This window comes from Phyllobates terribilis, unplaced genomic scaffold (genome assembly GCF_046119375.1).
Source record: "Phyllobates terribilis strain yellow unplaced genomic scaffold, ASM4611937v1 Scaffold_3__8_contigs__length_932513732, whole genome shotgun sequence".
Taxonomy (NCBI): domain Eukaryota; kingdom Metazoa; phylum Chordata; class Amphibia; order Anura; family Dendrobatidae; genus Phyllobates; species Phyllobates terribilis.
Window position 1 is genome coordinate 347886726 of NW_027362763.1, and position 27682 is coordinate 347914407.

Below are 27682 nucleotides of genomic sequence, written 5' to 3' on the forward strand. Positions count from 1 at the left end.
TCAACCCGATCAGCGATGTGCCGGACTCGAGCGCCAGGTAGGCAGCACACTGTTCGACGATCCCTGTCTTTGTGACAGATTGCCCTATCTGTTCCCCTAATAATTGAGTCCCCCACTACTAGCACCTGCCTGGCCTGCCCTGCTCTCCTATTTCCCCCCTTACTGGAGCTGACACTCCTCCGGCTTTCAGAGGACATGCCTTGCTGCAGCAGTGCTATCCTCTACCCCCCTCATCTGCCAACTTTGCAAACTTATTGGGGTGTGCCAGATCAGGACTAGCCTCCCTGGCACTCTTCCCTCTACCCCCCTTCTAACTGTCACCCAGATAGCTGCCTCACTGTCTTGCAGCTCTCCACTACCACCCTCTCCCACATCTACCTCAGTGAGCAGCAGACTCCTTTCCATATTGTCAATGGATCTCAGTGTTGCCAGCTGCTCATTTAGATCCAGTACCTGGGCTTCCAAACGCACAACGTGCACACATCTCGCACAGCAGTATGCATCCATGACCAGCTGTTCAAGGATTGCAAGGAGTGGCAAGATGTACACTGGATAGCATTGTCAATAATGGAGCTCATTTCCTAATGGGGATTGCCCTAGACAAAAATGTTAGGTAAAAAGAAATGTAAAGAATTAATAAAATACAGGCAGCAATGCAGTACAAATGCCTCCCTTCCAAACTCCCTGAATCCAAGTCACTGAAAAACAAGTCACACACTTACTTCCATTTGCACTTACACTCCGGTCACACTCAGATCGTTCACACTCGCTAAGGAAGAAGATTTAAAGAGGTTTTTTTTTTCCCTTTTAGCAGCAATCCACCCTACAGCTCAATGCACTACCAAAGGACTGAATGCCCCAACCAGCTGCCCCTTATAAACCCTTAGTTATGACCCCTCACCCTTAATTAACCCCTTGTGAGTACAGCTATACCTCAGGATTTAAATGCAATGTAGTTAACCCTTAAATACACAGGTAGTAAAATAAGAGACTGTAAAACTGTAGAGAGAAAATAGGTTTTAAAAAGCCCAGTAAAACTAAACAGGTAGAAAAGCACTCAGCAGTTCACAATTCAACAACTCACAGCAATTCACACAGGTATTTTCTGCAGGATTCCCAAATACCTCTTCACTGAAAAACAAGTCACACACTTACTTCCGTTTGCACTTACGCTCCGGTCCACCCTACAGCTCAATGCATTACCAAATGTATTTGTCCCCTTTATGCTTCAAACTACCTATACTTCGGCTACAATGTGTAACACTAATGCTGGAATCCCTGCATGCTCCCACTTCCTCCTCCCGGCAGGGACACTGATATACTCACCGCCACAGTTGCTTTGCGGCATCTCCCTGTACCACCATGGTCCCCGGCTCCCAGGTCCAGCACACTGTGTGCGGATCTTCCAGCAGTGTGCTTAGTGCACTTGCACTCCCCATCTCTTAAAGGGGCAGCGCACACACTCTGAATATGCCCCCAGCCAATAGCTGGGAGTTATCTAGTATTTAAGGCATTCTCCCTAGTAAGGAGGTACCTGTACAACGTTCTCCTTAGTGTTAGTTGAGTAGCCCTTTCAAGCTAGTTGTCAGGTCCCTTAATTCTGAAATTATTCCTGAACCTGAAACCGCATCGGTGATCCCTGAACCCAAAGCCGCATCTGCCAACCCCCGAACCTGAAGCTGCACCAGGTGGTCCTGAACCCGAGGCTGCTTACTGCGGTATCTAAGCCACTCCCTGGAAAGAGGAAAGCCAAGAGGCAGGGGAATAGTGCACTCCTGAGGACTGAAGATGAGAAAACCACTTTAAGAGCTTTAAAAATATATAATGTTTTAATTGGAATCTGACTCATGCACAGACCATTATCATTCAGACCTTAAGTTTAGTTATTTAGAAATTAAGAAAAGTAGAGTTCTATGACAGCCTTGATGCCAGGCGTAATGTCTGTTCATGCTCTTCACATTGTTGTACAGAGTTGGTGGTGCTGTTCACGCATTCAAATCTGCTCAATGAAGGTTCCTGACAACAAACTTGTCTCTGCTATTCTTGGTGTTGTACACACCTTTAGGCTACGTTTTCACAATCAGTGTTTGTTGAGTTTTTGACGCTGAAGAACTTCTGCACCTTAGTTTTTTTATTGTGTTTTTTTGGGCATTTTTTGACTCTGCATTTTTATCACGTTTTTGACGTGTTTGTTGTCTCTGGTCTGTTATGCTTTTATGACGCCCCCCCCTGGGCCATGGGGTACTCGGTAGCCGGGCCGGTCGGTGCTGGGGGATGTCACAGTGGCAGTGACCCGGTCCGTGACTAAGGGCGGTCAATAAATGGGGAAAAGTAAAAGGGGAATAAAGTTTTTAGAGATAATAATGTTTGTGACTCCACCTGTGGTATGCGGCTATATGGAGCTGCCACTGCAGTGCAGATCCACTGGAGCTGATGGTGACGCAGCAGAGTTGGTTCAGCTCTCCACAGGTAGAGCTAAGCTCCAGGGCAGGATAAGTAGAATTGAGAGGTAGATGTTGCTGGTGCTGTGTAGTACAGGGCTGGTAAAGGCGCAGCAATTATTCAAGGACAGAGTGGGGTGCAGTCTTCAGGTTTTACTCACAGTTGTCAAGTTCCTCAGGTTACACTTTCCGGATTATAACTGCCCATGTCGTCCTGTGTTCACCAAGGAAGGGGTTCAGCAGCTCTCAATTATTTCAAGATTACTTAAACGGGACCTCGTTCTATGTTCCTTTCTCGGTCGTCTTCCTTGCGCTGGCTCTTACCCTCCTGCCCTGTGCCTCACAATCAGTGTTCCAAGCTGGTAGCCTCAGGTCTTGTAGGGCGAATTGCAATCCCCTGGACCCTATGCGGCCACCTTTTTGGTGATGTAATTGTGGTGGTTGGCAGCTGCACCTTGCAAGTACAGTAGCCTCCGGTTATCTAGCTGAGCCTGATTATTCTCCACTAGTTATGAGGCCGGTCCCCTCTGCGGCCTGATCCCTCCACGTCCGTGTAGATTCGGGCGCACGGGTGGCTTCCTGCACTCCCCGTGCCCCTGGGATCCCCTCTGTGTCTGGAGTCTTCCCACTGCTCCCGTCCTCTCTCACTCTCTCTCCTGGGCCTCATTACTAGGCCCCACTCCTCTCAACCCCTGCTCCAAATACTGGAGCCAGGAGCCTGGACCTCCTCCACTGCTCTCCTGAGCAGGACTGGCTCTGACTGAACTCCATCTAGATGGTTCCATTTCTTCTTATTCTACTACTGACGGTGCTCCCCTATTCTTCTTCCGCCACCCACACCCACTACATGGTTCCGCCTCTCTTGGTTCCCCCCCTTCCAACCAGGGACAGGGCTCAGCAGTGGATAAGTACATCTTGCCCCTCCTGCTGGTCTGGAATGGTGTAGTGCTGGATGTAGGTTGGTGGGTCCCGGGTAGTACTCCCTCCTTAGTGGGGTACCACACCTCTCGGTGAGATGCAGTACCTCTGTGGCGACTGAACCCGCAGGGGAGCCACACTTTAAATAACGCTGCTTTGATTTCGAAACTTCTTGGTATTGACGTTGTTAGGTGCGGATTCCATGAGTTTTTGATGATTTACACTGAGTAGATCCACTAAAAACGCATGTGCATTTTTTTACCTGCAGACTTCCGCATCTAATGCAAGTCTATGGGGAAATTCCACACAGAAAACTCAGCATACACACAAAAGAAATTGACATTCTGCAGATTAGAACAATGCACCACAGGTGAGTTTACAAAGCATAAAAAAAAAGCAAAGTGGGCATGAGATTTCTATAAATTCCACCCACTTTGCTGGTACTGTAAAACGCTGCATTTTTGATGCAGCAAACCTATGCAGCATCATAAACGCGATAAAAGCTCATTGTAGGCATGTAGCCTTAATTCTGCTGTGCCAGGTTACCTTTTAAAGAACATGCCCCACTTACTCCTGGTACCCTTGAATTTCAGTTCTGCTGTGTTAATTTGCCTGATAACCAACTCAACTCAGCTACCTTAATGCTGCCACACCTTCAACTCTGCTTGGTCAAGTTACCTGATAACAAACTAATTTCTCCTATTCCTGGTGATGCAGTACCTTCACTCTGCTGTGTCAAGTTGCTGGATAACCAACTTCCTACAAATCTTTGCTGGTCCTGTACTATCTGCACATTTCACTTTGCAGCATCTAGTGCTTTCAAATCTGCTTATCCACCTACTGTCCTGCATATAGAGTTTTACAGTAACTCGCTATTCCACATTTTGACCAACAAACCCAGCTCAGCTGCATCATTGTCTCTGTCCATGCTCTGACCCCTGCTAGGGATATCCTTAGAGGGAGACAAATTGGGCAATAGCCCAGGCCTCCATCCACAAAGGGTCCAGAGGAATTACAAGCAGAGAATAAACTTAAAAGTTTTTATATTGTCAATTTGCATTAACTCTAGATATCTAGATTGAAGAGTGATAAGCTAAATTGCAAAAAAAATGTCATTCCATACCAAGAAAATAAACATAATCACAAGAAAAACTGAATTTAAGCCCAGACACAAAATGAACTATCTACATCATTTAGGTGATCTTCTTGTTAGCCAAAGAGAAAGTGTTAACAAGGACAAGTCATCTGATATAAAGCTGTCATGTTGATTGAATTATAAGAGCAGACTTGATGATTTAAAAGGCGTCTACTGCTAGAAATCATTTTCTTTTGTTGACAATTGTTACCTCTGAGGAAAAACTTGAAGTCATTATTAAAGCTTGCTCAGGAATGGCAGAAGACAGGTGTTAGTTAGTGTTGAGCGAGCACTAAAATGCTCGGGTGCTCGAAGCTCGGGCCGAGCTCACCGTGATACTCGGGTGCTCGACCCGAGCAATGAGCCCAATGTTAGTCTATGGGAGACCCGAGCATTTTTGCGGCGGCACCCGCGGCAGTCTGTAGAAAGCCTAAAAAGTGCCCAAAACGATAGTGACAGTGCTCAAAAGACATGGGGGCAGCATGGGGATCGCCCCTGGAAGCATTTCAGACCCCCAGGTCACTGCTGTCAACAACGTGGTCAGAGGTATTAAGCCACTTTTACGGGCTCACAATAAAACGTTCAAAAACGAAACTGAAACGGTTTTCCTCTGAAATATGTTAAGGAATTTCTTTTCCAGGGTAAAGACTTGTGTATAAGATAAAATAAATAACCAAAAACAAAAATACTCCTCCACACCTTGGGCTATGTTCACAAGTAGGATTTTTCATGCGTTTTTTGCACTTTTGTATTGCTTTCAACCAAGACAAATGCATTCACCGGGAAATGTCATTTTAACATTTTGCAACCTTATCTGGCCATGTGCTGTGTGACACATGCATACAGTGCTGAAAAGACATGGGAACAGCATGGGGAAGACCCCTGGAAGCATCTCTGACTCCCAGGTCACTGCCTAAAAGTGTGCCCATCAGAAGTGATCCTTGCCGCATCAGAAGATGCAGACTTGCAACTTTCCCCGTGCAAGTCCTTGTCCCAGGGCAGTGTTCAAATGAACCTCCTCCATTCCTTGCAATGCAAGCGCAAACGACTTGCCCCCTTGGCCGTGGGGCACCCAGAACCGGGCTTCTGTGCAATGTTGGGGGTAGTAGTGGCAACCTGATCCCGTGGCTCAGGGTGGTCAGACCAAATGCTGTGGCAGTCTATTTGTAGGGTTTTTGAATGTCCGACTACGCCACCCGTGGATTGCGGTCAGGGATGACTGTTGCTGCAAGGCTGACCACTGAGGCTGATGTTGGTATGCAGCACAGGGATAGGATAACTCCCCACGGGAAGAGTGTAGCCTCAGGGCAGTGTAATAGGATGCTGGGGGTGATGGTGCAGGCCGCAATAATAAGGGTTCAGAGTCTGCTTCAAACAGTCCAGGGTCTTTATTGTAGTTAGTACTAATGACCCAACAGGAGTACAAGGTAGGAATGGGCCTGGGTGTCTGAGAGCATTCGGGCAAGCCCCACTGGTCAGGGTGAGTGGGTAGGCCTACCGTTCTCTCTCTGCCCTTGCTGACTATCCCCCTTTTCATGGTGTGATAGCCCACGTCCCTGAGCTGGCCGTGTACTACGCCTTTATGACTTGCGACTCGGGCCTTAGGTACCTGTTGCTTCTCCTTGCTGTACCGGTCCCTCTGTGTGGCGGAGCCTCCAGGCTTCTTAGGCCAAGGAACTTGAAATCCCTTGTGGGTTGGTTTTCTGCTGCAGGGCTTGCAACCCTGACAGCCTCGGACCCCAGTGTCCGGTTGTGTAGTTCTCTCTCAGTCAGGACCGGCTCTCGTCGCCTCTGTCCCTGGCTTGCTGTTCCTCCTCTGCCTCCCGGACTCCTCAGCTGCTGCTGACCTATCCCTTTCCTCTGGGAACCCTTCTGGATGCTTCAGAAGTGGGTCCTGGTCTCTGGTCTCTCTAACCCTGCCCTCAGTTCCAGCTTTTATAGGGGCAGCCTGCTCCCCCTACTGGCCTGGGACAGGAGGTGCTGCATGATAATGACCCTGACCAGGGAACCTCCCTCCTGCTCTCAGACACAGCCTTTAATTTTTGTGGCATCCAGGCCTGGGGTGACACACAAATATGCAGCCAACCACCCACCCACCCGCAGGCTGCAATACCATACTGCTAGCTTTCACTTGAAATGGGGCCTTTTAGTTTGGAGGAGGCCGAAGCTGGCCACTACCTCATGGCAGCTTCAGCAGCGAGGTATCCATACTCAGTCCCCAGCCGCCCGGCGGCCAGGTGTACACGCTCGGTCCCCAGCCGCCAGGGGGCGGCCGGGTGTCCATATTCGGTCCCCAGATGCCCCGCGGCCGGGTGTTCACACACGGTCCCCAGCCACCTGAGGGTGGCTGGGTGTCCATAAACGGTCCCCAGTCGCCCCTATTTCTCCTGTCACCTTCCCCCACACTTTTCTTAGCCTGGCCTGCTTTAGGGCAGCATTGGACGGGCCCACCAGAGAACCAGACTCCTCCGGTGGGCCCTGGCTTCTCCATCAGGGGAGTTGAGAGTGCCAAGGTGAGGAGCATTATGATGATGATAGAAGTTAGCATCTGCTTTGTTTTCTTTTAATGCAAGCGTAAGTGTGCAGCCTGTCACCCACCCACCCCCAGTCTGCAATGCCATACTGCTAGCTTGCACTTGAAATGGGGCCTTTTAGTTTGGAGGAGGCCAAAGCTGGCCACTACCTCATGGCTGCTTCAGCAGCCTGGTATCCATACACAGTCCCCAGCCGCCCCCGGTGGCTGGGTGTCCATAAACGGTCCCCAGCCGCCCCTATTTCTCCTGTCACCTTCCCACACACTTTTCTTAGCCTGGCCTACTTAAGGGCAGCATTGGACGAGCCCACCAGAGAACCAGACTCCTCCGGTGGGCCCTGGCTTCTCCATCAGGGGAGTTGAGAGTGCCAAGGTGAGGAGCATGATGATAATGATAGAAGTTAGCATCTGCTTTGTTTTCTTGGAATGCAAGCGCATGTATGCAGTAGCGGCTAGGCCTGAGGTGGTCTGCGTTTTGGCGCATATCCTACCTCCTCCAAGTATTGCTGGATATTTTCCTGCTACTATCCCAGTTCTATGACTCCCGTTAAAACAACGCTTCAGGTGATAAATGATGGATGTGGTGGTGGCAAAGGAGGAAGAGCAGGAGGAACAGGAACCATTCACATTAATATCAGGCCAGTCAACCACACATGTCTTGTAGGATATGTTTCTGTACCAAAAGGAGCGGTTCGGCTACACAGTTATAGGGCATACAGTGAGTGCAATGCCTACCAAAAATTTAGAGGCACTCCAATGCCCCTTGGAAGTGACATGGAGGTCAGAGGGCATTAACTAAACCATTTTCCATTTATAGCAACTGGGTCTCCTGTGCACTGTTGGCCTAAGCAGTGAATGGAAGGCTTTCCAAAAATTATGAGGAACTGCAATGCCCCTTGAAACAGACGTGGATTACAGCGTACTAAAAACCTTCTACCCATTATTGGGGAATGGGTCTCCCTTAGTGCTCGCCTATGCATTGAAATGCAAAAGCTGACTAAAATTAGGAGGAAATGCAATGCCCGCTGGAAGAGTCGTGTAGGTCGCAGTAGTTTAACAAGACGGTTTTAATGCCCCTTGGAAAAGTGGTGGAGGTCACAGTAGCTTAACAAGATGGTTTGAATGCCCCTTGGAAAAGTGGTGGAGGTCACAGTAGCTTAACAAGACGGTTTTAATGCCCCTTGTAAAAGTGGTGGAGGTCACAGTAGCTTAACTAGATGGTTTGAATGCCCCTTGGAAAAGTGGTGGAGGTCACAGTAGCTTAACAAGACGGTTTTAATGCCCCTTACAAGAGCCATACAGTACAGCATCTTAAAAACATTATTCCCATTATTGGGGAGTGGGTCTCCCATAGTCTTTGCATATGCCTTCCAAGCAAAAGCTGCCCAAAATTAGGACGGAGGAACTTGCAGTGCCCCTTACAAGAGCCATGCAGTACAGCATATTACAAATATTATTCCCATTATTGGGGAGTGGGTCTCCCACAGTCTTTGCTTATGCCTTCCAAGCAAAAGCTGCCAAAAATTAGGAGGAAATGCAATGACCGTTCAGAGAGTTGTGGAGGTTAGAGTTAATTAAAAACAACATTTCAATGCCCCTTGGAAGAGCTGTAGAGTTCAGAGTGGTTTAACAAGACGGTTTTAATGCCCCTCGGAAGAGACGTCGAGGTCCCAGTAGCTTAACAAGACGTTTTAATGCCCCTTGGAAAAGTGGTGGAGGTCACAGTAGCTTAACAAGACGGTTTGAATGCCCCTTGGAAAAGTGGTGGAGGTCACAGTAGCTTAACAAGATGGTTTTAATGCCCCTTGAAAGAGACGTAGAGGTCCCAGTAGCTTAACAAGACGCTTTTAATGCCCCTCGGAAGAGACATGGAGGTCGCAGTAGCTTAACAAGACGGTTTTAATGCCCCTTGGAAAAAGGGTGAAGGTCGCAGTAGCATAACAAGACGGTTTTAATGCCCCTTAAAAATATTATTCCCATTATTGGGGAGTGGGTCTCCCACAGTCTTTGCTTATGCCTTCCAAGCAAAAGCTGACAAAAATAAGGACGGAGGAACTTTCAATAATGGCAACACGGACCACGGTCATCCTGGTGGCATAGTGGTGGTGGAGGACTTCAACTTCTTCCACTCAAAGTGTCCTGGTCTATCGTGGTACGCTTCTAAGACCATTGGCGCATCCCGCCTCGGGACTACCACCTGCCAGACCAGTTTGTGTGTCCGGGAGTTGATACTTCTTTCGACACAGCTTTCCCTCATAGATGAACAGTTTGCCCTTCTCCTTCCACAATTGTTGGGCCTCCTGTGAAGCATCTGGATCAGGGTGCAAGTCAGCTTGTGTCAGCAACTCCTTTACCAGGCGGACAGTAGGGTCGCTATCCCGCATCTCTGCCCATCCATGGTGGGGCAATGGGTTGAACGTGGCCTCTCTGTTGACGGAGCGCTTGTCCCTCACACAGTGGGAGCACTGGGTCTCCCTGTGACGATGGAAAGCGGGTAGCTCTATCTCCTCCAGATCTTCCGGGTCTTCTCCCCCATCTAGCAAGTTGGGCATCCTGGACAGCGCATCAGCATTAGTGTTTTTATGCCCCGCCCGATACTTGATGGTAAACTCGTAGTTAGACAGTCAAGCCATCCATCGTTGTTATAGGGCACTAAGCTTCGCAGTCTCCAGGTGTGTCAGCGGGTATTTATCCATGAAGACTGTAAATCTGGAGGAGGCGAGGTAATGTTTGAAGCGCTCTGTTACAGCCCAGACTATGGCTAAAAACTCCAACTTGAAAGAACTATAGTTGTCGGGGTTCCTTTCCATAGGACGGAGCTTCCTGCTGGTGTAGGCAATCACTCTCTCTGCCCTGCTGAACCTGGGACAGCACCACTCCCAATCCCACGTTGCTGGCATCCGTATAGAGTGTAAGGGGTTGGCCATAGTCGGGGTAGGCCAGGACTTCGTCTCCAGTAAGAGCCACTTTCAGTCAAGTGAAGGATTCATCTTCTGGTTTACCTCATTTGAACGGATGATTCGGGTCCTTGGCCTTCTTGGACTGGCCCACTAAGAGGTCCTGCATGGGTGCCGCTATCTTGGTGAAACACTTGATGAATCTCCTGTAGTAGCCTACCAGCCCGAGAAACTGCCGTACTTTCTTGATTGTGGAGGGTCTTGGCCAGTCCTTGATCACGGTGACTTTTTCAGGGTCTGGGGCTACACCTTCAGCGCTTACCACATGGCCTAGGTACTGCACCTTGGGCTTCAACAGGTGGCACTTGGATGGTTTTACTTTCAGGCCAAAACCGGATAGGGCTTCGAACACCCTTTGCCAGGTGCTCCAGGTGGTCTTCGTATGTCTTTGAGTAGACAACTACGTCATCTAGGTACAGCAGGACGGTTTTGAAGTTTTCGTGTCCTAGGCAACAGTCCATTAACCACTGGAAAGTTCCTGGGGCGTTGCAGAGCCCGAATGGCATGCAGTTGAACTCGCAGAGGCCCATTGGTGTTGTAAAAGAGACCTTCTCTCTGTCCGCCTCTGCCACGGGAACCTGGCAATACCCAATGGTGAGATCCAAAGTGGAGAAATAATTAGCGAATCTTAGCGCAGCTAATGATTCCTCAATTCTGGTAATGGGTAGGCGTCCTTATGTGTAATGCGGTTAATCTGCCTATGATCAACAGACATCCTCATTGTACCATCTTTCTTTCTAACGAGCTAATGGAGCTGCCCAGGGGCTACAGCTATCTCTGATCACCCCAGCCTCCTTCATCTCCCGTAACATTCCTTTGGCACATTGATAGTGAGCTGGGGGTACAGGCCGGTACCGCTTTTTAATGGGTGGATGATTTCCCGTGGGGATATGATGTTGGACACCTTTTACCTGCCCAAAGTCTACCGGGTATTTGCTGAAGACTCGCTCATATTCTTGGACCACCCGGTATACTCCATGCTTTTGGTGCAAAGGGGTGGAGCCAGTGCTCACTTTTAGCTTCTGACACCAATCCTCCATTTGCCCCTTGGAGCCGTTATCCTCTGCCGGTTTGGATGGAGGCAAGGGTTCCACTGCCTTTATTGCATTGTTATTGACAGTGAACACCTTAGCAAGGGTAGCATACCGGGGTAAATGGACCTCTTTCTCCCCACAATTCAGAATGCGTATCGGTACTCTCCCCTTGCGGACATTGACTACCCCCCTGGCTGTCAAGATGGTGGGCCTACTGTCAGAGTTCACGGGTTGAACCAGGGCCTGATAATCTTGACCCCTGAGACCTATTGCTGCCCGACACCATCCTAACATTTCACTCCTAGGGTGCATTGCAATGGGGAATGGATCACTCATCCTGACACTGCCAACTTCTCCACCAGACAGCTCTAGCTGTTGTCTTTTCATCAGGGCTCTGATTTCCTTCTGCAGAACTCGCTGCTGACTGGAACTGGCAGTCTCTGCGACCTGTTGCAATAAAACAATAATTTCTCCAAGACAATTTTCTATCGCATTGGTGCCTAAGGTTATCATAGGATGACATTCTCGGCGATCAATATCAACAATAATCATTCCTTGTGGTGGCAATTCTACTCAGCCAACTTTTATGGTCACCTCTTTATACTCCATCTGAGGCAAGGGCTGACTATTGCTGGCATAGATGCTAAGATGTTAATCTGGATGGCGGGTAATGTCTGAATCAGTCCAGTATTGTTTATAAAGGATATATGGTATCATTGTCACCTGGGACCCAGTGTCCATTAGTGCGTTCATCGGGATGCCATCACACACGACAGGTAGGACCGGTCGTCCTCCCACATACTTGTCTCGCCAGCTTTGTGGGCCTGGTTGTCTTACTCCTGGGGGTTGGTCCTCTGCCCCAGCGGTTGCTCGTTTTAAATCACAGAATCTTGCGAAGTGCCCCGCCTTTTGACAGCGGCGGCAGATGGGTTGTCCGTCCTGATCGTGGCGATCGCTGTTCCTCCCTCTGGTCGGTAGAATTCTTCTCTGTGGTCGCCACGGGATGTCATCTGGACTAGAAGCCAGCTGGATCCTTTCCTTTGGAGACACTTGCATGGCCTGTACGGTTTTGGTTAGTGTAGCCATACTTTTGGTCAGCTCCTGGACCAGAAGGCGTAGGTCCGCAGACGGATCATTATCTAGGGTCTGTGCGTCAGCCTCCACAGGTGCCACGGAAAAGGACGCCACCTCCTGGTGGTATGTGATAGCTGGGCGCCAGAGGGATGCAGTGCCACCTGGGGTTGGTTCTCGTAGCACCCGGATGGCTCTGTCTTTAAATTGCGCAAAGTCCAGATCAGGGTTTTTCAGAGCCATAATGCTCAACTGTGTTCGGTGGCCGTTAGACAGGAGCCCCTCAATAAACTGCTCAGTTAGCAATCTGTCCTCGTCTCGCACACTGTCGGGTATACCTGTTTAATGGCCCGCAGCGCCTCCTGCAGGTTTAGAGCATAGTCCCATACACTGTCTTGCACCCTTTGTTTGCACCCGTAGAACTTCATCTTAATTTCTGCTGCGGTGCGGGTGCCAAAGGCAACTTTCAACCGGGCCAGTATTTCTTTAACAGTGCTTTTGTCCCTGCCCACCCAGAACTTCACCTCTCTATGGGCTGCACCGATTAACTGGCCTATAAGGATGCTGACTTTTTGCTCCTCAGACAGGGGGTAAACTCTAAACAAACTGCGCAGTCTCTCCTCAAAGTCGCTCAGGGTGTGCGACTCCCCTGAGTACTAGGGCAACCACGCCGCCCCTAGTATATACGGCATTGATAACGGCATTACAGTGGTGGTGGCCACGCCTGCGGCTGAATCCTCTCCCAGGTTGGGCATTTTCCTCCCCCCCTAGTGAACCTCAACCAGGTCCTGGGTTTCTGCTGACGTACCAGTATGCTGCTCTGCAGGCGGGAGGGATCGCTTACCCGGCGGTTCGGGATCGGGGCCTCCTGCTTCCCTTCGGCTAACAGCAAATGACGTGATCACACAGTTCAGTAAAGTCTATGGCGCACAGTACGGGTTATACCGGGCTTCGTGAATCCTGTTCGCGACGCCAAGTTGACGCGCCCCCTGGCCCGTGGAGTACTCAGTGCCGGGCCGGTCGGTGCAGGGGATGTCACAGTGGCAGTGACCCGGTCCGTGACCAAGGGCGGTCAATAAAAAAGGATTATAGTTTTTATAGTTTAATGTTCGTGACGCCACCTGTGGTATGCGGCTACATGGAGCCACCGCTGCGGTGCAAATCCTCTGGAGCTGATGGTGACGCAGCAGAGTTGGGACAGCTCTCCACAGGCAGAGCTTAGCTCCAGGGCAGGAAATTGTGATATTATAGATATTGCTGTGCAGTGTAGTGCAGGGGATGGCGCAGATAATAACCAGTCCACAACTTAATGGCGGTTTCCTCTTATCTTTACTTGTGGTGGTTAGGCAGACCGCAGGACGGGTACTAGCTTGTAGTAGAGGTCCGGGCGGCCTGGAAGCAAGTTGGGAATCCACCTCGCCAGGTGAAGTTGGAGGCTTTCCCTTTTGCGCTAATCTCTTTGGCCCTGCAGCTTATAGCTGTGCTGTGGCCCTCGTCCCTGAGTAAAACGTCTTTGTGCTCACCCGTATGGCAGGCAGCTCGGGCCTTCCTGGAGTGTCGCTCCCACGTGGCGGTGCTGGGCCGTATGTGCTGCTGAGCCTCCGGGCGTCTGATGGTGCCAGGAGACCTGCAGTCTTCTGCCCTCCGGTTTCTGCTGCTGGGCCTTCAGTGCCCCACAACCTCGGACTCCGGTGTCTGGTTCTTCTACGCTCCTCTCTGGGGTGAGCTGCCGTGCAGCTCCACTCCCCAGGTCTTTCCTCTTCGCTGTCCTGATTTCGACTCCTCTCACTAACTAACTAACCCCGCCTCCAGATTCCAGCTGCTAAGGGGAGGAGCTACCCTTGCTGGTCTGGAACCAGGAAAGTGTTGCATGCAAGTATACCTGACTAGGGGACCCCTGCTTTCTTCCAGGCATGGCATCACCTCTTGTGAGGGAGGCAATGCCACTGTGGCAACCAGACCCCTGGGGTGCCACACATGCAGTGTGTTATATACAAGGTGTGTGTAATATGCAGTGTGTGATTGTTGCATGCTAATGTGTGTGTATATTAGTGATGAGCGAGCATGCTCATTACTCGAGATTTACGAGCATGCTCGGGTGTTTTCCGAGTATCTTCATTATGCTCGGGTGTTATGTTTGAGTCACATGATTTGCGACTGTTTGACAGCTTTAATACATGTGAAGAATGCCTTAGACATTCCTCACATGTATTAAATCTGTCAAACAGTCGCAAATCATGAGCATGGAGTACCTCAAACATAACACCCGAGCATGCTGAAAATACTCGGCGAGCACCCAAGAATGCTTGCCGAAATGGTTAACAGAACATACTTGCTCATCACTAGTGTGTATGCGTGTAAAATACAGTGTTTGTGTCACATAGAGTATGTGTGTGTAGCATCCACATTTATAAATTCCAGCGCAGACCAGTATGTAGATGTCAACATGTCAGTCATGACCCAGCAAATGAGCACACTGATGGTAATTCACCAGGTGACTGGATTGTTAAGACCACAACAAAAATCATAGTTCTCGGCAGCAGATCGCCCAATGTAAACAGGACACGTGTTGCTAATAACATTACAATACGGGATAGAATGATCTATTAGTGATCATTTTACCTTCATTGTTTTCTGCCAGCCTGTCTAATGAGGCCAGTGAACAAGCGCCGAACGGCTTGAATATTGAGCTAATCCCACTTGTTTAATGGTCTGAAATCTGCTCATGCACGTACACCCTAAATGTTTCTGTGAGATGGTGCAATATGATAGCATTTGGGGCCCCACTATTAACTTTTGGCCATGATGACACTTGGTCGAAAACCAGTGCTGACCCTAAAGTATGGCTTAGACAACACACCTCACCAGGTGAGCCCGTAGCAAAAAGCTTACTCCAATACATTAACCTAATTTAGTCATTGTAGCCTATTACCAAGCATAGGGTGAATTCTTACCTGTAAATCCTTCTTTGCAGGTACATGTAAATTTTCCTATCCCATTTTCACACAAAGCATCTGGTGAACATGTAGCGTTATTTTCACATTCATCAATATCTGTGGATCAATAAAAGACAAAATAAGATTAGTACGCTGGTGAGCTATTAATAATAACAGTAATAATAATAATTTACAGCAAAATAAGCTATGTACCTGTACAATGTGTTCCATCTCCAGTATAACCAGTAGGACAGGCTCCACAACCAGTAGAAGTGTGACAGGATACACCAGGAAAGCAGACATCAGCACACACATCAGGGGGAGTCTCACAAAAATCTCCAGTGTAATTATTAGAGCAATTGCAGCTTGTGATCTGTAAAATAAGAATTATTATAAGTTCAGAAAATCTCACTTGTAGCTTGATTGTAGAACAGAATATAGATACAGTATATTCTCAACATCTGATATCCCATTTTTGTTTTACCCATAGCTAGTGATGAGCGAGCACTAAAATGCTCGGGTACTCGTTGCTCGGGTCTAGCAAATTGGAATGCTCGAATGCTCGGTCAGAGTAACGAGCCCAATGTAAGCCCAATGTAAGTCTATGGGAAACTCGAGCATTTTTCCAGGGGCTCCCCCTGGTGGTCTGCAGAGGGCCTAAAAATTGCCCAAATCGATGGGAACAGTGCTTAAATGGCATGGGAACAGCATGGGGAAGACCCCTGGAAGCATTTCTGACTTCCAGGTCACTGCTGTCGACAACACTGTCAGAGGTATTACGCCACTTTTATGGACTCACAATAAAACATACAAAAACAAAACCAAAATGAATTTTCCTGGGAAATATGTTAAGGAACATCCTTTCCAGGATAATGACTTGTACATAAGGCAAAATAAATAACCAAAAACAAACGTGCTCCTCCACACCTTGGGCTATGTTCACACGTAGCATTTTTGATGTGCTTTTGCACTTTTGCATTGCTTTCAACTGTGACAAATGCATTCACCGGTAAATGTCATTTTAACATTTTACAACCTTATCTGGCCATGTGGTGTGTGAAACATCATTAGACACAACCTGTTTCATTTATGAAGGAGAGATTGTGAAAGTCACAAACACTATTTTTACAGCCTTACTATTCTTAAAGGGCCAGCAGTCAGCTATGCTTTGTTGTTCCGATTATTAAAGAGTGGGTCTCCTATACTGTTATTCCGTATGCAGTGACAGCAAGGGCTGCCAAAAATTTGGATGCACCCCAATACCCCTTTGAAGAGACATAGAGAAGGGTCTCAGTAAAAAAAGTGTTCCCATTATAAAAAAGTGGGTCTCCTATAGTGGTAATGCCCATGCAGTGACAGCAAGGGCTGCCAAAATTTGGGAAAAACCCCAATAACAATTTAAAGACACATAGAGGTGGGCCTCAGAAATGACATGTTCCCATTAGAAATGAGCGGGTCTGCTATCCAGTTATAGGGTATGCAGTGAGTCTAATGGCTGCCAAAATTTAGGAAAAACCCCACTAAAAATTTAAACATGGCTGATGTGATTTATCTGGACTTTGCAAAGGCATTTGATACTGTACCACATAGAAGCCTTATACTGAAGCTAGAGAAACAAGGACTTGGGGGAACTATATGTAGATGGATAAGGAATTAACTAAATGATAGGAAACAAAGGTTATCATAAATGGTACATTCTCTAATTGGGATATCGTCAGCAGTGGGGTGCCACAGGGATCGGTGATAGGACCGATTCTTTTTATCCTCTTTATTAATGACCTTGGGGATGGGATTGTGAGTAAAGTGTCAATTTTTGCTCACGATACTAAACTATGTAGGATATGAAAATCTTATCTTGACATTACGATATTGCAGAACCTTCTGGATAAGATGACTGAATAGGCTAACACTTGGCAGATGAAGTTTAATGTAGATAAATGTAGAGTAATGCACCTAGGACGGAGTAATCCTATTGCTACATATACATTAAATGGGAGTATGCTCGGGACTACAGAACAGGAGAAGGATTTGGGTATTCTGGTTACAAGTAAGCTGAGCAGCAGTACTCAATGTCAAGCAGCAACTGCAAAAGCGAACAAGATTTTAGGGTGTATAAAAAGATAAATAAAATTCCGCGATTCGAATGTATTGTTACCACTTTATAAATCACCAGTGAGGTCACATCTGGAATTTGGGATCCAGTTTTGGGCTCCACATTTTAAAAAGGATATTCAGAAATTAGAGTCAGTTCAAAGGCAGGAAACTAGATTATTATATGGGATGGAAGACCTCTCCTATGATGAGAAGTTGAAACAGTTGAACTTGTTTAGCTTAGATAAACGACGCCTCAGAGGGGATCTCATTTACATGGATAAATATATATTTGGTCAATACAAAGGTCTAGCACATGACTTATTCCTTCCAAAGACTATACTAAGGACCAGGGGGCCCTTATTACGGGTGGAAGAAAGGCGATACTTGCACCTAAACAGGAAAGGGTTCTTTACAGTCAGAGCAGTCAGGCTGTGGAATTCCCTACAACAAGAGGTAGTAATGGCAGACACTATAACAGCTTTCAAAAAAGGGCTGGATGAGTTCCTCGATACAGGTAACATTGTGGGTTACAGTTAAATTAGACAAAAATGTTACACCTATAGTAGTACATTTGATCCAGGGTTCTAGGACTGATTGCCTTTTCTCTGGGTCAAGAAGGAATTTTTCCCTGTGATGCAAATTGGCTGAATGTGTCCTGGGGTTTTTTACCTTCTTCTGGATCAAAAGATTTAGGTACAGGCATTTTAGTAATACCATAAGAGTAATACAAAACAATAAAGCTAATTAAAAATTATAAACTGGTTCATTTGTAATTGTAATAGTGCAATAATGACAAAAGTGAAAATACATTTGTAAGGCCTAGTTCGAGTAAGTTAGTAAGTTAGTGTAGGGAGTACAATTGGGGTAGAAAGTTTGAACTTGATGGACCTAGGTCTTTATTCAACCTACATTACTATTTTACTATGTTGAGCTGGGCCACAGTAACGACATGATCCCATTAGAAAGGAGAGGGTCTGCCATCCAGTTATAGGGTATGCTGTGAGTCCAACAGCTGACAAAATTTAGGAAAAACCCCACTGACAATTTAAAGACACATAGAGCTGGGCCACAATAACGATATGTTCCCATTAGAAAGTCGAGGGTCTGCTATTCAGCTATAGGGTATACAGTGAGTCCAATGGCTGCCAAAATTTAGGATAAAACCCACTAACAATTTAAAGACATATGGAGCTGGGCTATAGTAATGAGTACGACATGTTCTCATTAAAAAGGAGTGGGTCTCCCATTGCAAGAAATGTAGAGGTCGGAGGGCCTCCAAAAAACAATGTTCCTATTATTAGGAAATGGGACTCCCATACTGTTTGCCTATGCAGTGAATGCAACCTCTGCCAAAAATTTGGAGGAACTCCAATGCCCCTTGCAAGAGACGTAGATATGGTGATAAGGAGGAGGTGGTGATATGGAGGAGGATGTGGAAGATGAGGAGGAGGAGAAGGAGGAGGACAAGAGCAAATAGACAAAATCAGGAAGCGTATACCCATGTCTGGGTGTGAAGACAGAGGTGTGTGGGAATAGAGTTAGACCTCCCAAAAAAAAAACAGTGTATTTGAGTTTATGTTATGCTGCTATCATTCAGTGGTGTTGAGAAGTCTGGCCCAATACAACCCTTGTTCATTTTTATAAGAGTCAGCCTGTCAGCATTTTCAATTGACAGGCGGATGTACCTATCGGTTGTAATTCCACCAGTGGCAATAAAAACACGTTCTGACAAAACTCTAGTGGCAAGGCAGGCCAGGACCTCCAAGGCGTAGAGAGTCAGTTCATGCCACATGTCCAGCTTGGATACCCAATAATTATAAAGCACAGAGGAATCACTGAGGATGTTGGTACGGTCGACAAATTACTCCCTCACCATCTTCCGAAACGTTTCCCTTCTTGTGAGAGTACCCTGCATCTAAGGGCCTGTGCGATGGGAGGGTCTGAGAAATCTGTCCCAGAACTTTGACAGTGTTCCCCTGCCTCTGCTTGATTGCATTTGTGTCTCTCTCGTCTGTACTTCTTGGTTGTCCGATGAACTGTGACCTCTGCCGCCAGCGTTTTCAGATGGAAATGTTTTCAATAATTCGGCAATAAAGGCCTTCTCGTACTGCCCCATTTTATTAGGCCTGTCCTGCGTGGGAATAAGAGGCAGAAAGTTCTCCTTGTAGCTTGGGTCTAGAAGTGTCACAATCAGTAATGACTGTCAACCAAAATTTGGACAACGCGAGGGTCACGGGAAAGGCAGCGTAACATAAATTCAGCCATGTGTGCCAGACTGCAAAGAGAAAAGACTTCCGTGTCCTCACCAAGAGGACGACAGACCATGCTCTCCTCCTCATCCTCCTCCTCTTCCTCCTTCTCCCTGTCCTCAGGCCATCCACACTGAACAGACGGTATGACAGTTATGCAGGTAGTACTGTCTATAGCACAGGAAACTAACTCCTGTTCTTCCTCCTCCTCCTCTTCTTCATTGTCACCTAATCCACGTTGGGATAAGATGAGGCTGAGCTGTGTGGAATTACCCTGCATGGTTCCTTGCTCCATCTCATCATGCACCGCCTGCAATGCATCCTCTTTAATTGTGAGCAGAGAGCATTTCAGAAGACAGAGAAGCAGGATGGTGAAGCTAATTATTTCATCATCGCAGCTCACCATCTTGGTAGAGTCCTCAAAGTTTTGGAGGATGGTACATATATCTGACATCCATACCCACTCCTGACGTTTTATGTGTGCAGTCAGAACTGAATACCGACGGCCTTGTTGATGCTGGTAGTCAACAACTACCCTCTTCTGCTCACAAATCCTTCCCAACATCTGCAATGTAGATTTCCAACTCATGGGTACATCGCAGATCAGTCGGTGAGCTGGAATCTGCAAACACTGCTGAAGCACGGCAAGAGCTGCGGAAGCTGTAGCTGACTTTCTAAAATGGGCACACAGGCAGCGTACTTTGACAAGCAGATCCCTCAGATCCGGGTAGGTTTTGAGAAACTGCTGAACCACAAGGTGAAGCACACGGGCCAGGCATGGTATGTATGTGAGCTCGCCTCGCCTCAGAGCCTCCACCAGGTTCCGGCCATTGTCAAACACGACCATGCCTGGCATTATGGTCAGTAGTGTTAGCCAGAGATCTGCATACTCTTTCAGAGCTGTCCACAATTCTTCAGCGTTGTGCCGTTTGTCACCTAAGCATATTAGCTTCAGCACAGCCCATTTCCGCTTGGTCAAAGCAGTGCTGCAGTGCTTCCAGTTTGTGACTGATGTGGTCATTTAGGAGATGGAAGCTGAAGAGGAGAAGGTGCTGGAGCTGTAGAATGTGGGGGCAACCCTGATTGACCCAGGGCCCACAATCCTCAGCGTCAGGAGGACGTGTTCCGTCCCAAAGTTCGACTGGGTCCCGGCTTCCACTATATTAACCCTGTGTGCCGTCAGCGAGATGTACCGTCCCTACCCACAAGCACTTGTCCACGTGTTCGTGGCTAGGAGGACTTTCCCAGTAACTCCATTGTTGAGGGCACAGCTAATGTTGTGGGACACGTGCTCGTGTAATGCGGGGATGGCACGCCAGGAGAAATAGTGGTGGCTGGGGACCAAGTACAGAGGGACGGCCGCCACCATCAGGTTGCGGAATGCTTCCGTCTCCACGAGCCTAAAAGGCAACATTTCGAGCGCAATGTGTGAATTTAGTAGTATGGTTTGTGGGGCATTGGCTGCGTATTTGCGCTTGCGCTCCAAGGACTGGGGTAGGTAGAACTGATCGCTGTGCTGGGACAAGGACATGCTTGCTGATGGTGCTAGTTGAGAGTGTGCAACGACACGTGCAGGGCGAAAGGCATCTTGGCATGCACCATGGACAGGAGATTGGCATGCACGCACAACAGTGGAAGAAGAAGTGCCGTCACCCGCAGAAACTGTTTCTGGATCCTGGGGTTCGGCCCACTTAGTCGGGTGCTTTGCTGCCATGTGCCTGATCATGCTGCTGGTGGTCAGGTTGCTAGTTTTGCTACCCCTGCTGATGCTGGCCTGGCGGGTGGTGCAAATAGCCTTTTTGGGGTTATCGGCAGAGTCTTTAAAAAACAACCAGACTCCGAAAGACCTAAAAGTTGTACTGGCAACTTCCATCATCTTTGCGTTACGAGGAAAGCTTTCCCGCCTTGTGTCTGCGGCCACAACACTGCCTCTTCCTGCCTGTTTTTGTGCTATGCCTCCCTCCCCCTGTGTGCTGCTGTACTCGCTCTGTATGTCCCCCAGCCAGGTTGGGTCAGTTACTATATCATCCACCACCTCGTCTTCCACTTCCGCACCCTGGTCACTCTCCTGACTTTCTGGCAATTGTGTCTCATCATCATCCACCTCTTGTGACAGTAATTGCATTTTCCCACCATTGCCTTCGTGTGACCTTGGCTGCTCCAATATTTGGGCATCGCTACACGTGTTCTCTTCTTGACTCGCTTGAAGCTGTCCAGGTGAGAGGCCGAAATCTACAAATGGAAAAGTGAACAGCTCTCCTGAGTGTCCAATTGTGGGATCAGTTATCTCCAGGCACTCGGCATGGTGGGAGGAAGGAGGATCAGGGTGAGGAATATGCGGTCCAGACTCAAGGTTACTGAGACTTGACCATGTGGAAGACAGGGTGGTGGTGGTGGCAAAGTGACTGGAAGCATTATCTGCTATCCAACCAACAACCTTTTGAAACTGCTCTGGGTTCAATAGTGGTGTACTGCGGTCTCCTAGTAATTGGGACAGGAAGGTCGAGCGACAAGATGTGGGTGTTTGTTGTGGCACAATTTCAGCTTGCCCTCGGCCACATCTTCGGCCTCTGCATGCACCATCACCATCACGTCCACTTCCCCGTCCCTTGCCACGCACCTTGCCCATTTTAATTGGAGGACAATATTTTCCACGTTCACGAGAAATGGCTGATTTTGGAATGCAGTTATATGTGATACATCTGACAGAGAACCACAATTTTAAAAAGCAGGCCTGTAATTTACTAATATTATTCTATACAGAGGCCTAGTGTGAATAGCTTAACCAACACACTGCAACAATATGAAAATGGAAGAAATGGTTGATTTTGGAACACTGTTATAGATCATATGTCTGACAGAGAACCACGGTTTAAATAGCAGGCCTGTAATTTACTAATACTATTCTTCACAGACACCTAGTGTGAATAGCTTGACTGACATACTGCAACAGAATGGAAAAGAAGGCCAATATTCTTCACGTTCAGTTCAAATTTCTGGATTTTTATCACTGAAATATGGAACAGATTTGGCTGTATTCTACATTGCTGACAAGCAAATCGAGCAGAAAAATGGGGTACTCAGGATTGCTTTTTAACCGTGGAACGCATGCCCATAAAAATCTACACTTTCACATACCTGGGGCCTATTAGGCCCATGTGCAAATAATAAACTAATGACCAACTGGAAATGACAAACAACTATATATCTGAGGAATATGTAGAGTTTCAAAATCTAACTAAAGAAATCTTGCAGAAAATAGAAAACAATTAACAGGGCGGGCCTGCGAGGCCCCAGGTATGCGTTCTAGGGTTAAGCAAATAACCAGGATTAAGATAAAAAAAATTGCCCATTTGCCCTGGTCCCTGATATCTGGGCTATGTCTACAAATATCTGTAATTATTACAGCAGCAGCAGACAGGTCGTTAAATGGACCCTCTTGCTCTATATGCACTGCAGTCTGCCACATACACTGCCTGCCTGCCTAACTTCTGCTATCACCAGTGAATATATGCAAATGGATTAGTCCTCAGAAGGACTGTTAGTTCAGATAGATATACACTGCTCAAAAAAATAAAGGGAACACTCAAATAACACATCCTAGATCTGAATGAATGAAATATTCTCATTGAATACTTTGTTCTGTACAAAGTTGAATGTGCTGACAACAAAATCACACAAAAATCATCAATGGAAATCAATAAACCAATGGAGGCCTGGATTTGGAGTCACCCCCAAAATTAAAGTGGAAAAACACACTGCAGGCTGATCCAACTTTGATGTAATGTCTTTTAAACAAGTCAAAATGAGGCTCAGTATTGTGTGTGGCCTCTACGTGCCTGTATGACCCCCCTACAACACCTACATGCTCCTAATGAGGTTGCGGATGGTCTCCTGTGACATCTCCTCCCAGACCTGGACTAAAGCATCCGCCAACTCCTGGACAGTCTGTGGTGCAACGTGACGTTGGTGGATGGAGCGAGACATGATGTCCCAGATGTGCTCAATCAGATTCAGGTCTGGGGAACGGGCAGGCCTGTCCATAGCCACAATGCCTTCATCTTGCAGGAACTGCTGACACACTCCAGCCACATGAGGTCTGGCATTGTCCTGCATTAGGAGGAACCAAGGGCCAACCGCACTAGCATATGGTCTCACAAGGAGTCTGAAGATCTCATCTTGGTACTTTATGGCAGTCAGGCTACCTCTGGTGAGCACAAAGAAATGCCATCCCACACCATTACTGACCCACTGCCAATCCGGTTATGCTGAAGGATGTTGCAGGCAGCAGATCGCTCTCCACGGCGTCTCCAGACTCTGTCACGTCTGTCACATGTGCTCAGTCTGAACTTGCTTTCATCTGTGAAGAGCACAGGGCACCAGTGGCAACTTTGCCAATCCTGTTTTTTGTGGCAAATGCAAAGCGTCCTGCACGGTGTTGGGCTGTGAGCACAACCCCCATCTGTGGTCCTCATACCACCCTCATGGAGTCGGTTTCTAACCTGTCTTGTGTCGTTTGTGCAGACACATGCACATTTGAGGCCATTTTGCAGAGCAGTGCTCCTCCTGTTCCTCCTTGCACAAAGGCGGAGGTAACGGTCCTGCTGCTGGGTTGTTGCCCTCCTACGGCCCCCTCCACGTCTTCTGGTGTACTGGCCTGTCTCCTGGTAGCGCCTCCAGCCTCTGGACACTACGCTGACAGACACAGCAAACCTTCTTGCCACATCTCGCATTGATGTGCCATCCTGGATGAGCTGCACTACCTGAGCAACTTCTGTGGGTGGTAGAGTTCATCTCATGCTACAACGAGTGTGAAAGCACAACAAACATTCAAGTGTGACCAAAACATCAGCCAGAAAGTATTAGTACTGAAATGTGGTCTGTGTTCCCCACCTGCAGAACCACTCCTTTATTGAGTGTGTCTTGATAATTGCCAATAATTTCCATCTATTGTCCATTGCATTTGCACAACATCATGTGAAATTGATTATCAATCAGTGTTGTTCCTAATTCGCTAATCACTACACATAACATCTAGTATTTTGTTTGACCTGTGTGAATTTTAAGGACAGCAACAAGTCTTCTAAGCATGGAATAAACAAGTTGGCGACAAATTACAACAGCTATCTTTTTGTATTATTTGTATTCTTTACACAAGCAGTGTAAAAATGTATGGCCTGCTTATGGTGGTATTGTGAGTAGGGATGAGCAAGTATGTTCTGTTAACTCATTTGGCGAGCATATTTGGGCGAACACCGAGTATCTTCAGCGTGCTCGGGTGTTATGTTTCAGTCTCTCTCTGTCCATGATTTGCAACTGTTTAACAGCTTTAATACATGTGAGGAATGTCTGTTTCTTAGGCATGCTCGCCGAAAGAGTTAACAGAACATACTCGCTCTTCACTCAATTGTGAGGACCTTAAACACTTTTTGTATCAGAATTGAGTTAAACAGAGGATCACCTTGGCCCTTATAAGCCAGTGACACCCTGGTTCTTATATAAAGAAGAGATGTCTGTACCTGGTCATAGAAAATAGTAGGTTTATATTGCTTATGAGCAGTCGACTAAATATTAAGTGAAACGTTAATTTTTCTGCTACTTACAGAAAGAGCACTTCCATTGACTTTAGAGGGTTGACTATAATCACATTCAGATCTGATATTACAGCCACATAGCACAAAGGACAGCTGTAAGATGGACGATTGGTTTATGGAGTCAGTTGCTATAAGAAGGAAAGTAAATCCGTCCTTGCTTGTCGGTTTCCAAGTCAAAGTTCCATCTTCTTTTGCAGCAATAAAAAAATTAGAAAAAAAATCATATGACAGTAAGTGATGTATATTTTTCTATTGTTCGTTAATATGCACTCATAGCAATAATTAACCCCTTCACGCCATAGCCATTTTCCATTTATTTATTTTTTTCCCCTTATTCCGAGATCCATAACTTTTATTTTTCCGTCCATATAGCCATATGAGGGTTTGTATTTTGCGGGACGAATTGCACTTTTGAATGACACCATTGATTTTACCATTTGATTTTACACTGTATAGTGACAGCTTTTAATCAGTACTGGGGGAGTGGTTGGACTAGGAGGCACGAGAACAGTTGCCCTGTAGTGATACTCTAATGTTGACATAACACTGATTAGAATTGAAACAGCAAAACACAAATCAGCTGTCATGTGTGGGCAAAGATGCGGGCTAAGTGCTGGAGCATGCATCAAAGTCAGGGTCAGGACATATGACGGTTAAAGACTCTAAAATATTTCTTCTTGTACATCAATGTTTATGTATTTCCTTTACCTTAAACTTTTCCATTTATAAGTACATTTTATTATTATCCTTGCTGGTTTATTTTTTTTACATCTGTTATATTTATAACCATTTTTATTGCTCCACTGTATCTCAAATAATAAATTAATGAAAAAAATTGTTTTGTTTAGAATAATATTCATTCTTTTTTGTATAGAGATTGTATGTAGAATTGAATGGGTGGTCCGAAGTCAAAGTAAATATCATTCTTTACTTGCATTAAAATTCCCTACCATACCATAACTACACTATCTAACTGCTTTCCTACATTTTTTTCCCCTATTTCCTTTCTGATAACACTTTTTTGGAAAATCTCAGTGCATGCTGAGATACTCTGCGATCACTGGGACATCCTCTGCCCCTTCCCTGAAATGAATTATCATCAATGATGCTAGTTTCTAGCCCCTGCATGGTGTACATAATGCGATGACCACAATCACACCGCGTGCTACTCTGTCGATTCAGAACAGCAGTGACGATCCGGCAACAGAGTGGTGTCACAATACCTGACGTGCAGAGACCAGAGCCAGCCCTGCAGGTGACGTCACTGGCCTCTGAATGTTGGGTATTCTGACAACACGCTCTGTTACCGACTCTTCATTGCTGATCTGAACTGGCAAAATAGCACAAGGTGTGGTTTTGCTCATCGCAGTGTGCACAGCGCGCAGGGACTGAGCAAGGATTACCCAGCCCCTCAAACAAGCATCACTGATGGCACTTGATTTCAGGGAAGAAATTTGTTTAAGTATCCCAGCATGCACTTGGATTCTGAAACAAAGTGTCATCATTAGATAGTGTAGTTAGGGTATGGTGGGGAATTTTTAATGCAAGTATTATGGCATGAAATAGATAGGGATTTAGAATGAAACTTAATTTGACTTTGGACCACCCCTTTAATTATGGTTATAGACTGGAAAAAAAACTTTGTGTAGCCATATGTTGTAGTCATCTGCTTTCTTCATGATAACATATGGACAGAAGAAGAATGAGGAGAGGGAGTTGAGTAACACATTATTGCTTAGGGTTAGTGTTACACACACGCCGCTAGGTTCAGATAGGGGCAAGACAGGTTACATGAATTCTTTGGAATCCTGGGGGAACCATTACTCAGGTTTGACCATAGACCAAGTGCTGCAGCTTCTCTCAGGCACACACACGTAGATTGTTTCACTTGCTGACCAGACACACTTGACAAGAGTCCTCATAAACGGTAGAACAGTAGCATTTAATACGAAGCCGCGCAGTGCAAGTTAAGTCTTATGAACAACAGGCTCCAGTGACAAACAGTACAGTTTCCTTAGAAGCACAGCTGTTCACAGTCTAACTAGTAGTACAGGACAGCACAGTTCTAATGCAAAGGCACATTAATGAACACAGCATTCTTTACAGCACAGTGAGATGGAGGTGGGGGGGGTTGCTGCTGATGGAGATGAGGCCTGTGACACCATTTCTTACAGTCCTTATCTTTCTGCCTGACAATAATCTTCACAGCTAGTTCAGGAACTCTTCCTGACCTGTGCTTAGCTTCATTACTGACTTGAATCCTTTTCACTTGCATTGGCGCTTCTGTGAGTTACAGAACACACACACCACCTTTCTTTTTGGCTCCAGTCAGACAGTAAACAACTTCCCCACAATCCCCCTGGGGCTCTGCTAAAACACTCCCCTTCTCCTGTGACTGTGTTAACCCCTCTAGCTGCTGGTTGCTTCTGGAGCACAACACTTCCAGTCTCATGTGCTTGTGTTACTTCTAATAGTTGCTGAATGCTTTTAAAGCAACAGCACTACTTCTGCATGTCAAACTCTGTAACAGCACTACTTCTGCATGACACACTCTTCCCTCCTTTTTGAATGGCGTCCTCGATATTCGTCTTAATTGGTCAATCTGACCAATTCTGAGACAGTGGTGAAAGATGGATATCTTTATATACAAATTGGCATTGTGAAATTGGTATAATATTCATAAACATTGATAACAACCTAATTGTACGACTTTTTTCTTG

At 46.7% G+C, this 27682-nt stretch overlaps 1 protein-coding gene across 5 annotated transcripts in view; it reads right to left on the reverse strand.

Moving 5' to 3' along the window:
* LOC141258108 (uncharacterized) overlaps nt 1-27682 on the reverse strand; it is a 413089-nt gene that overhangs the window by 304030 nt on the left and 81377 nt on the right. For 4 of the 5 annotated variants that reach the window (XM_073673115.1, XM_073673117.1, XM_073673116.1 and 1 more), the window contains exons 3-5: nt 24972-25150; nt 15239-15398; nt 15044-15142 (exon numbers count right to left, since the gene is read on the reverse strand). In XM_073673115.1, the coding sequence (XP_073529216.1) occupies nt 15044-15142; nt 15239-15398; nt 24972-25150 (438 nt within the window). The remainder of the gene's footprint in view (nt 1-15043; nt 15143-15238; nt 15399-24971; nt 25151-27682) is intronic. The other variant, XM_073673114.1, reaches the window with a different exon arrangement.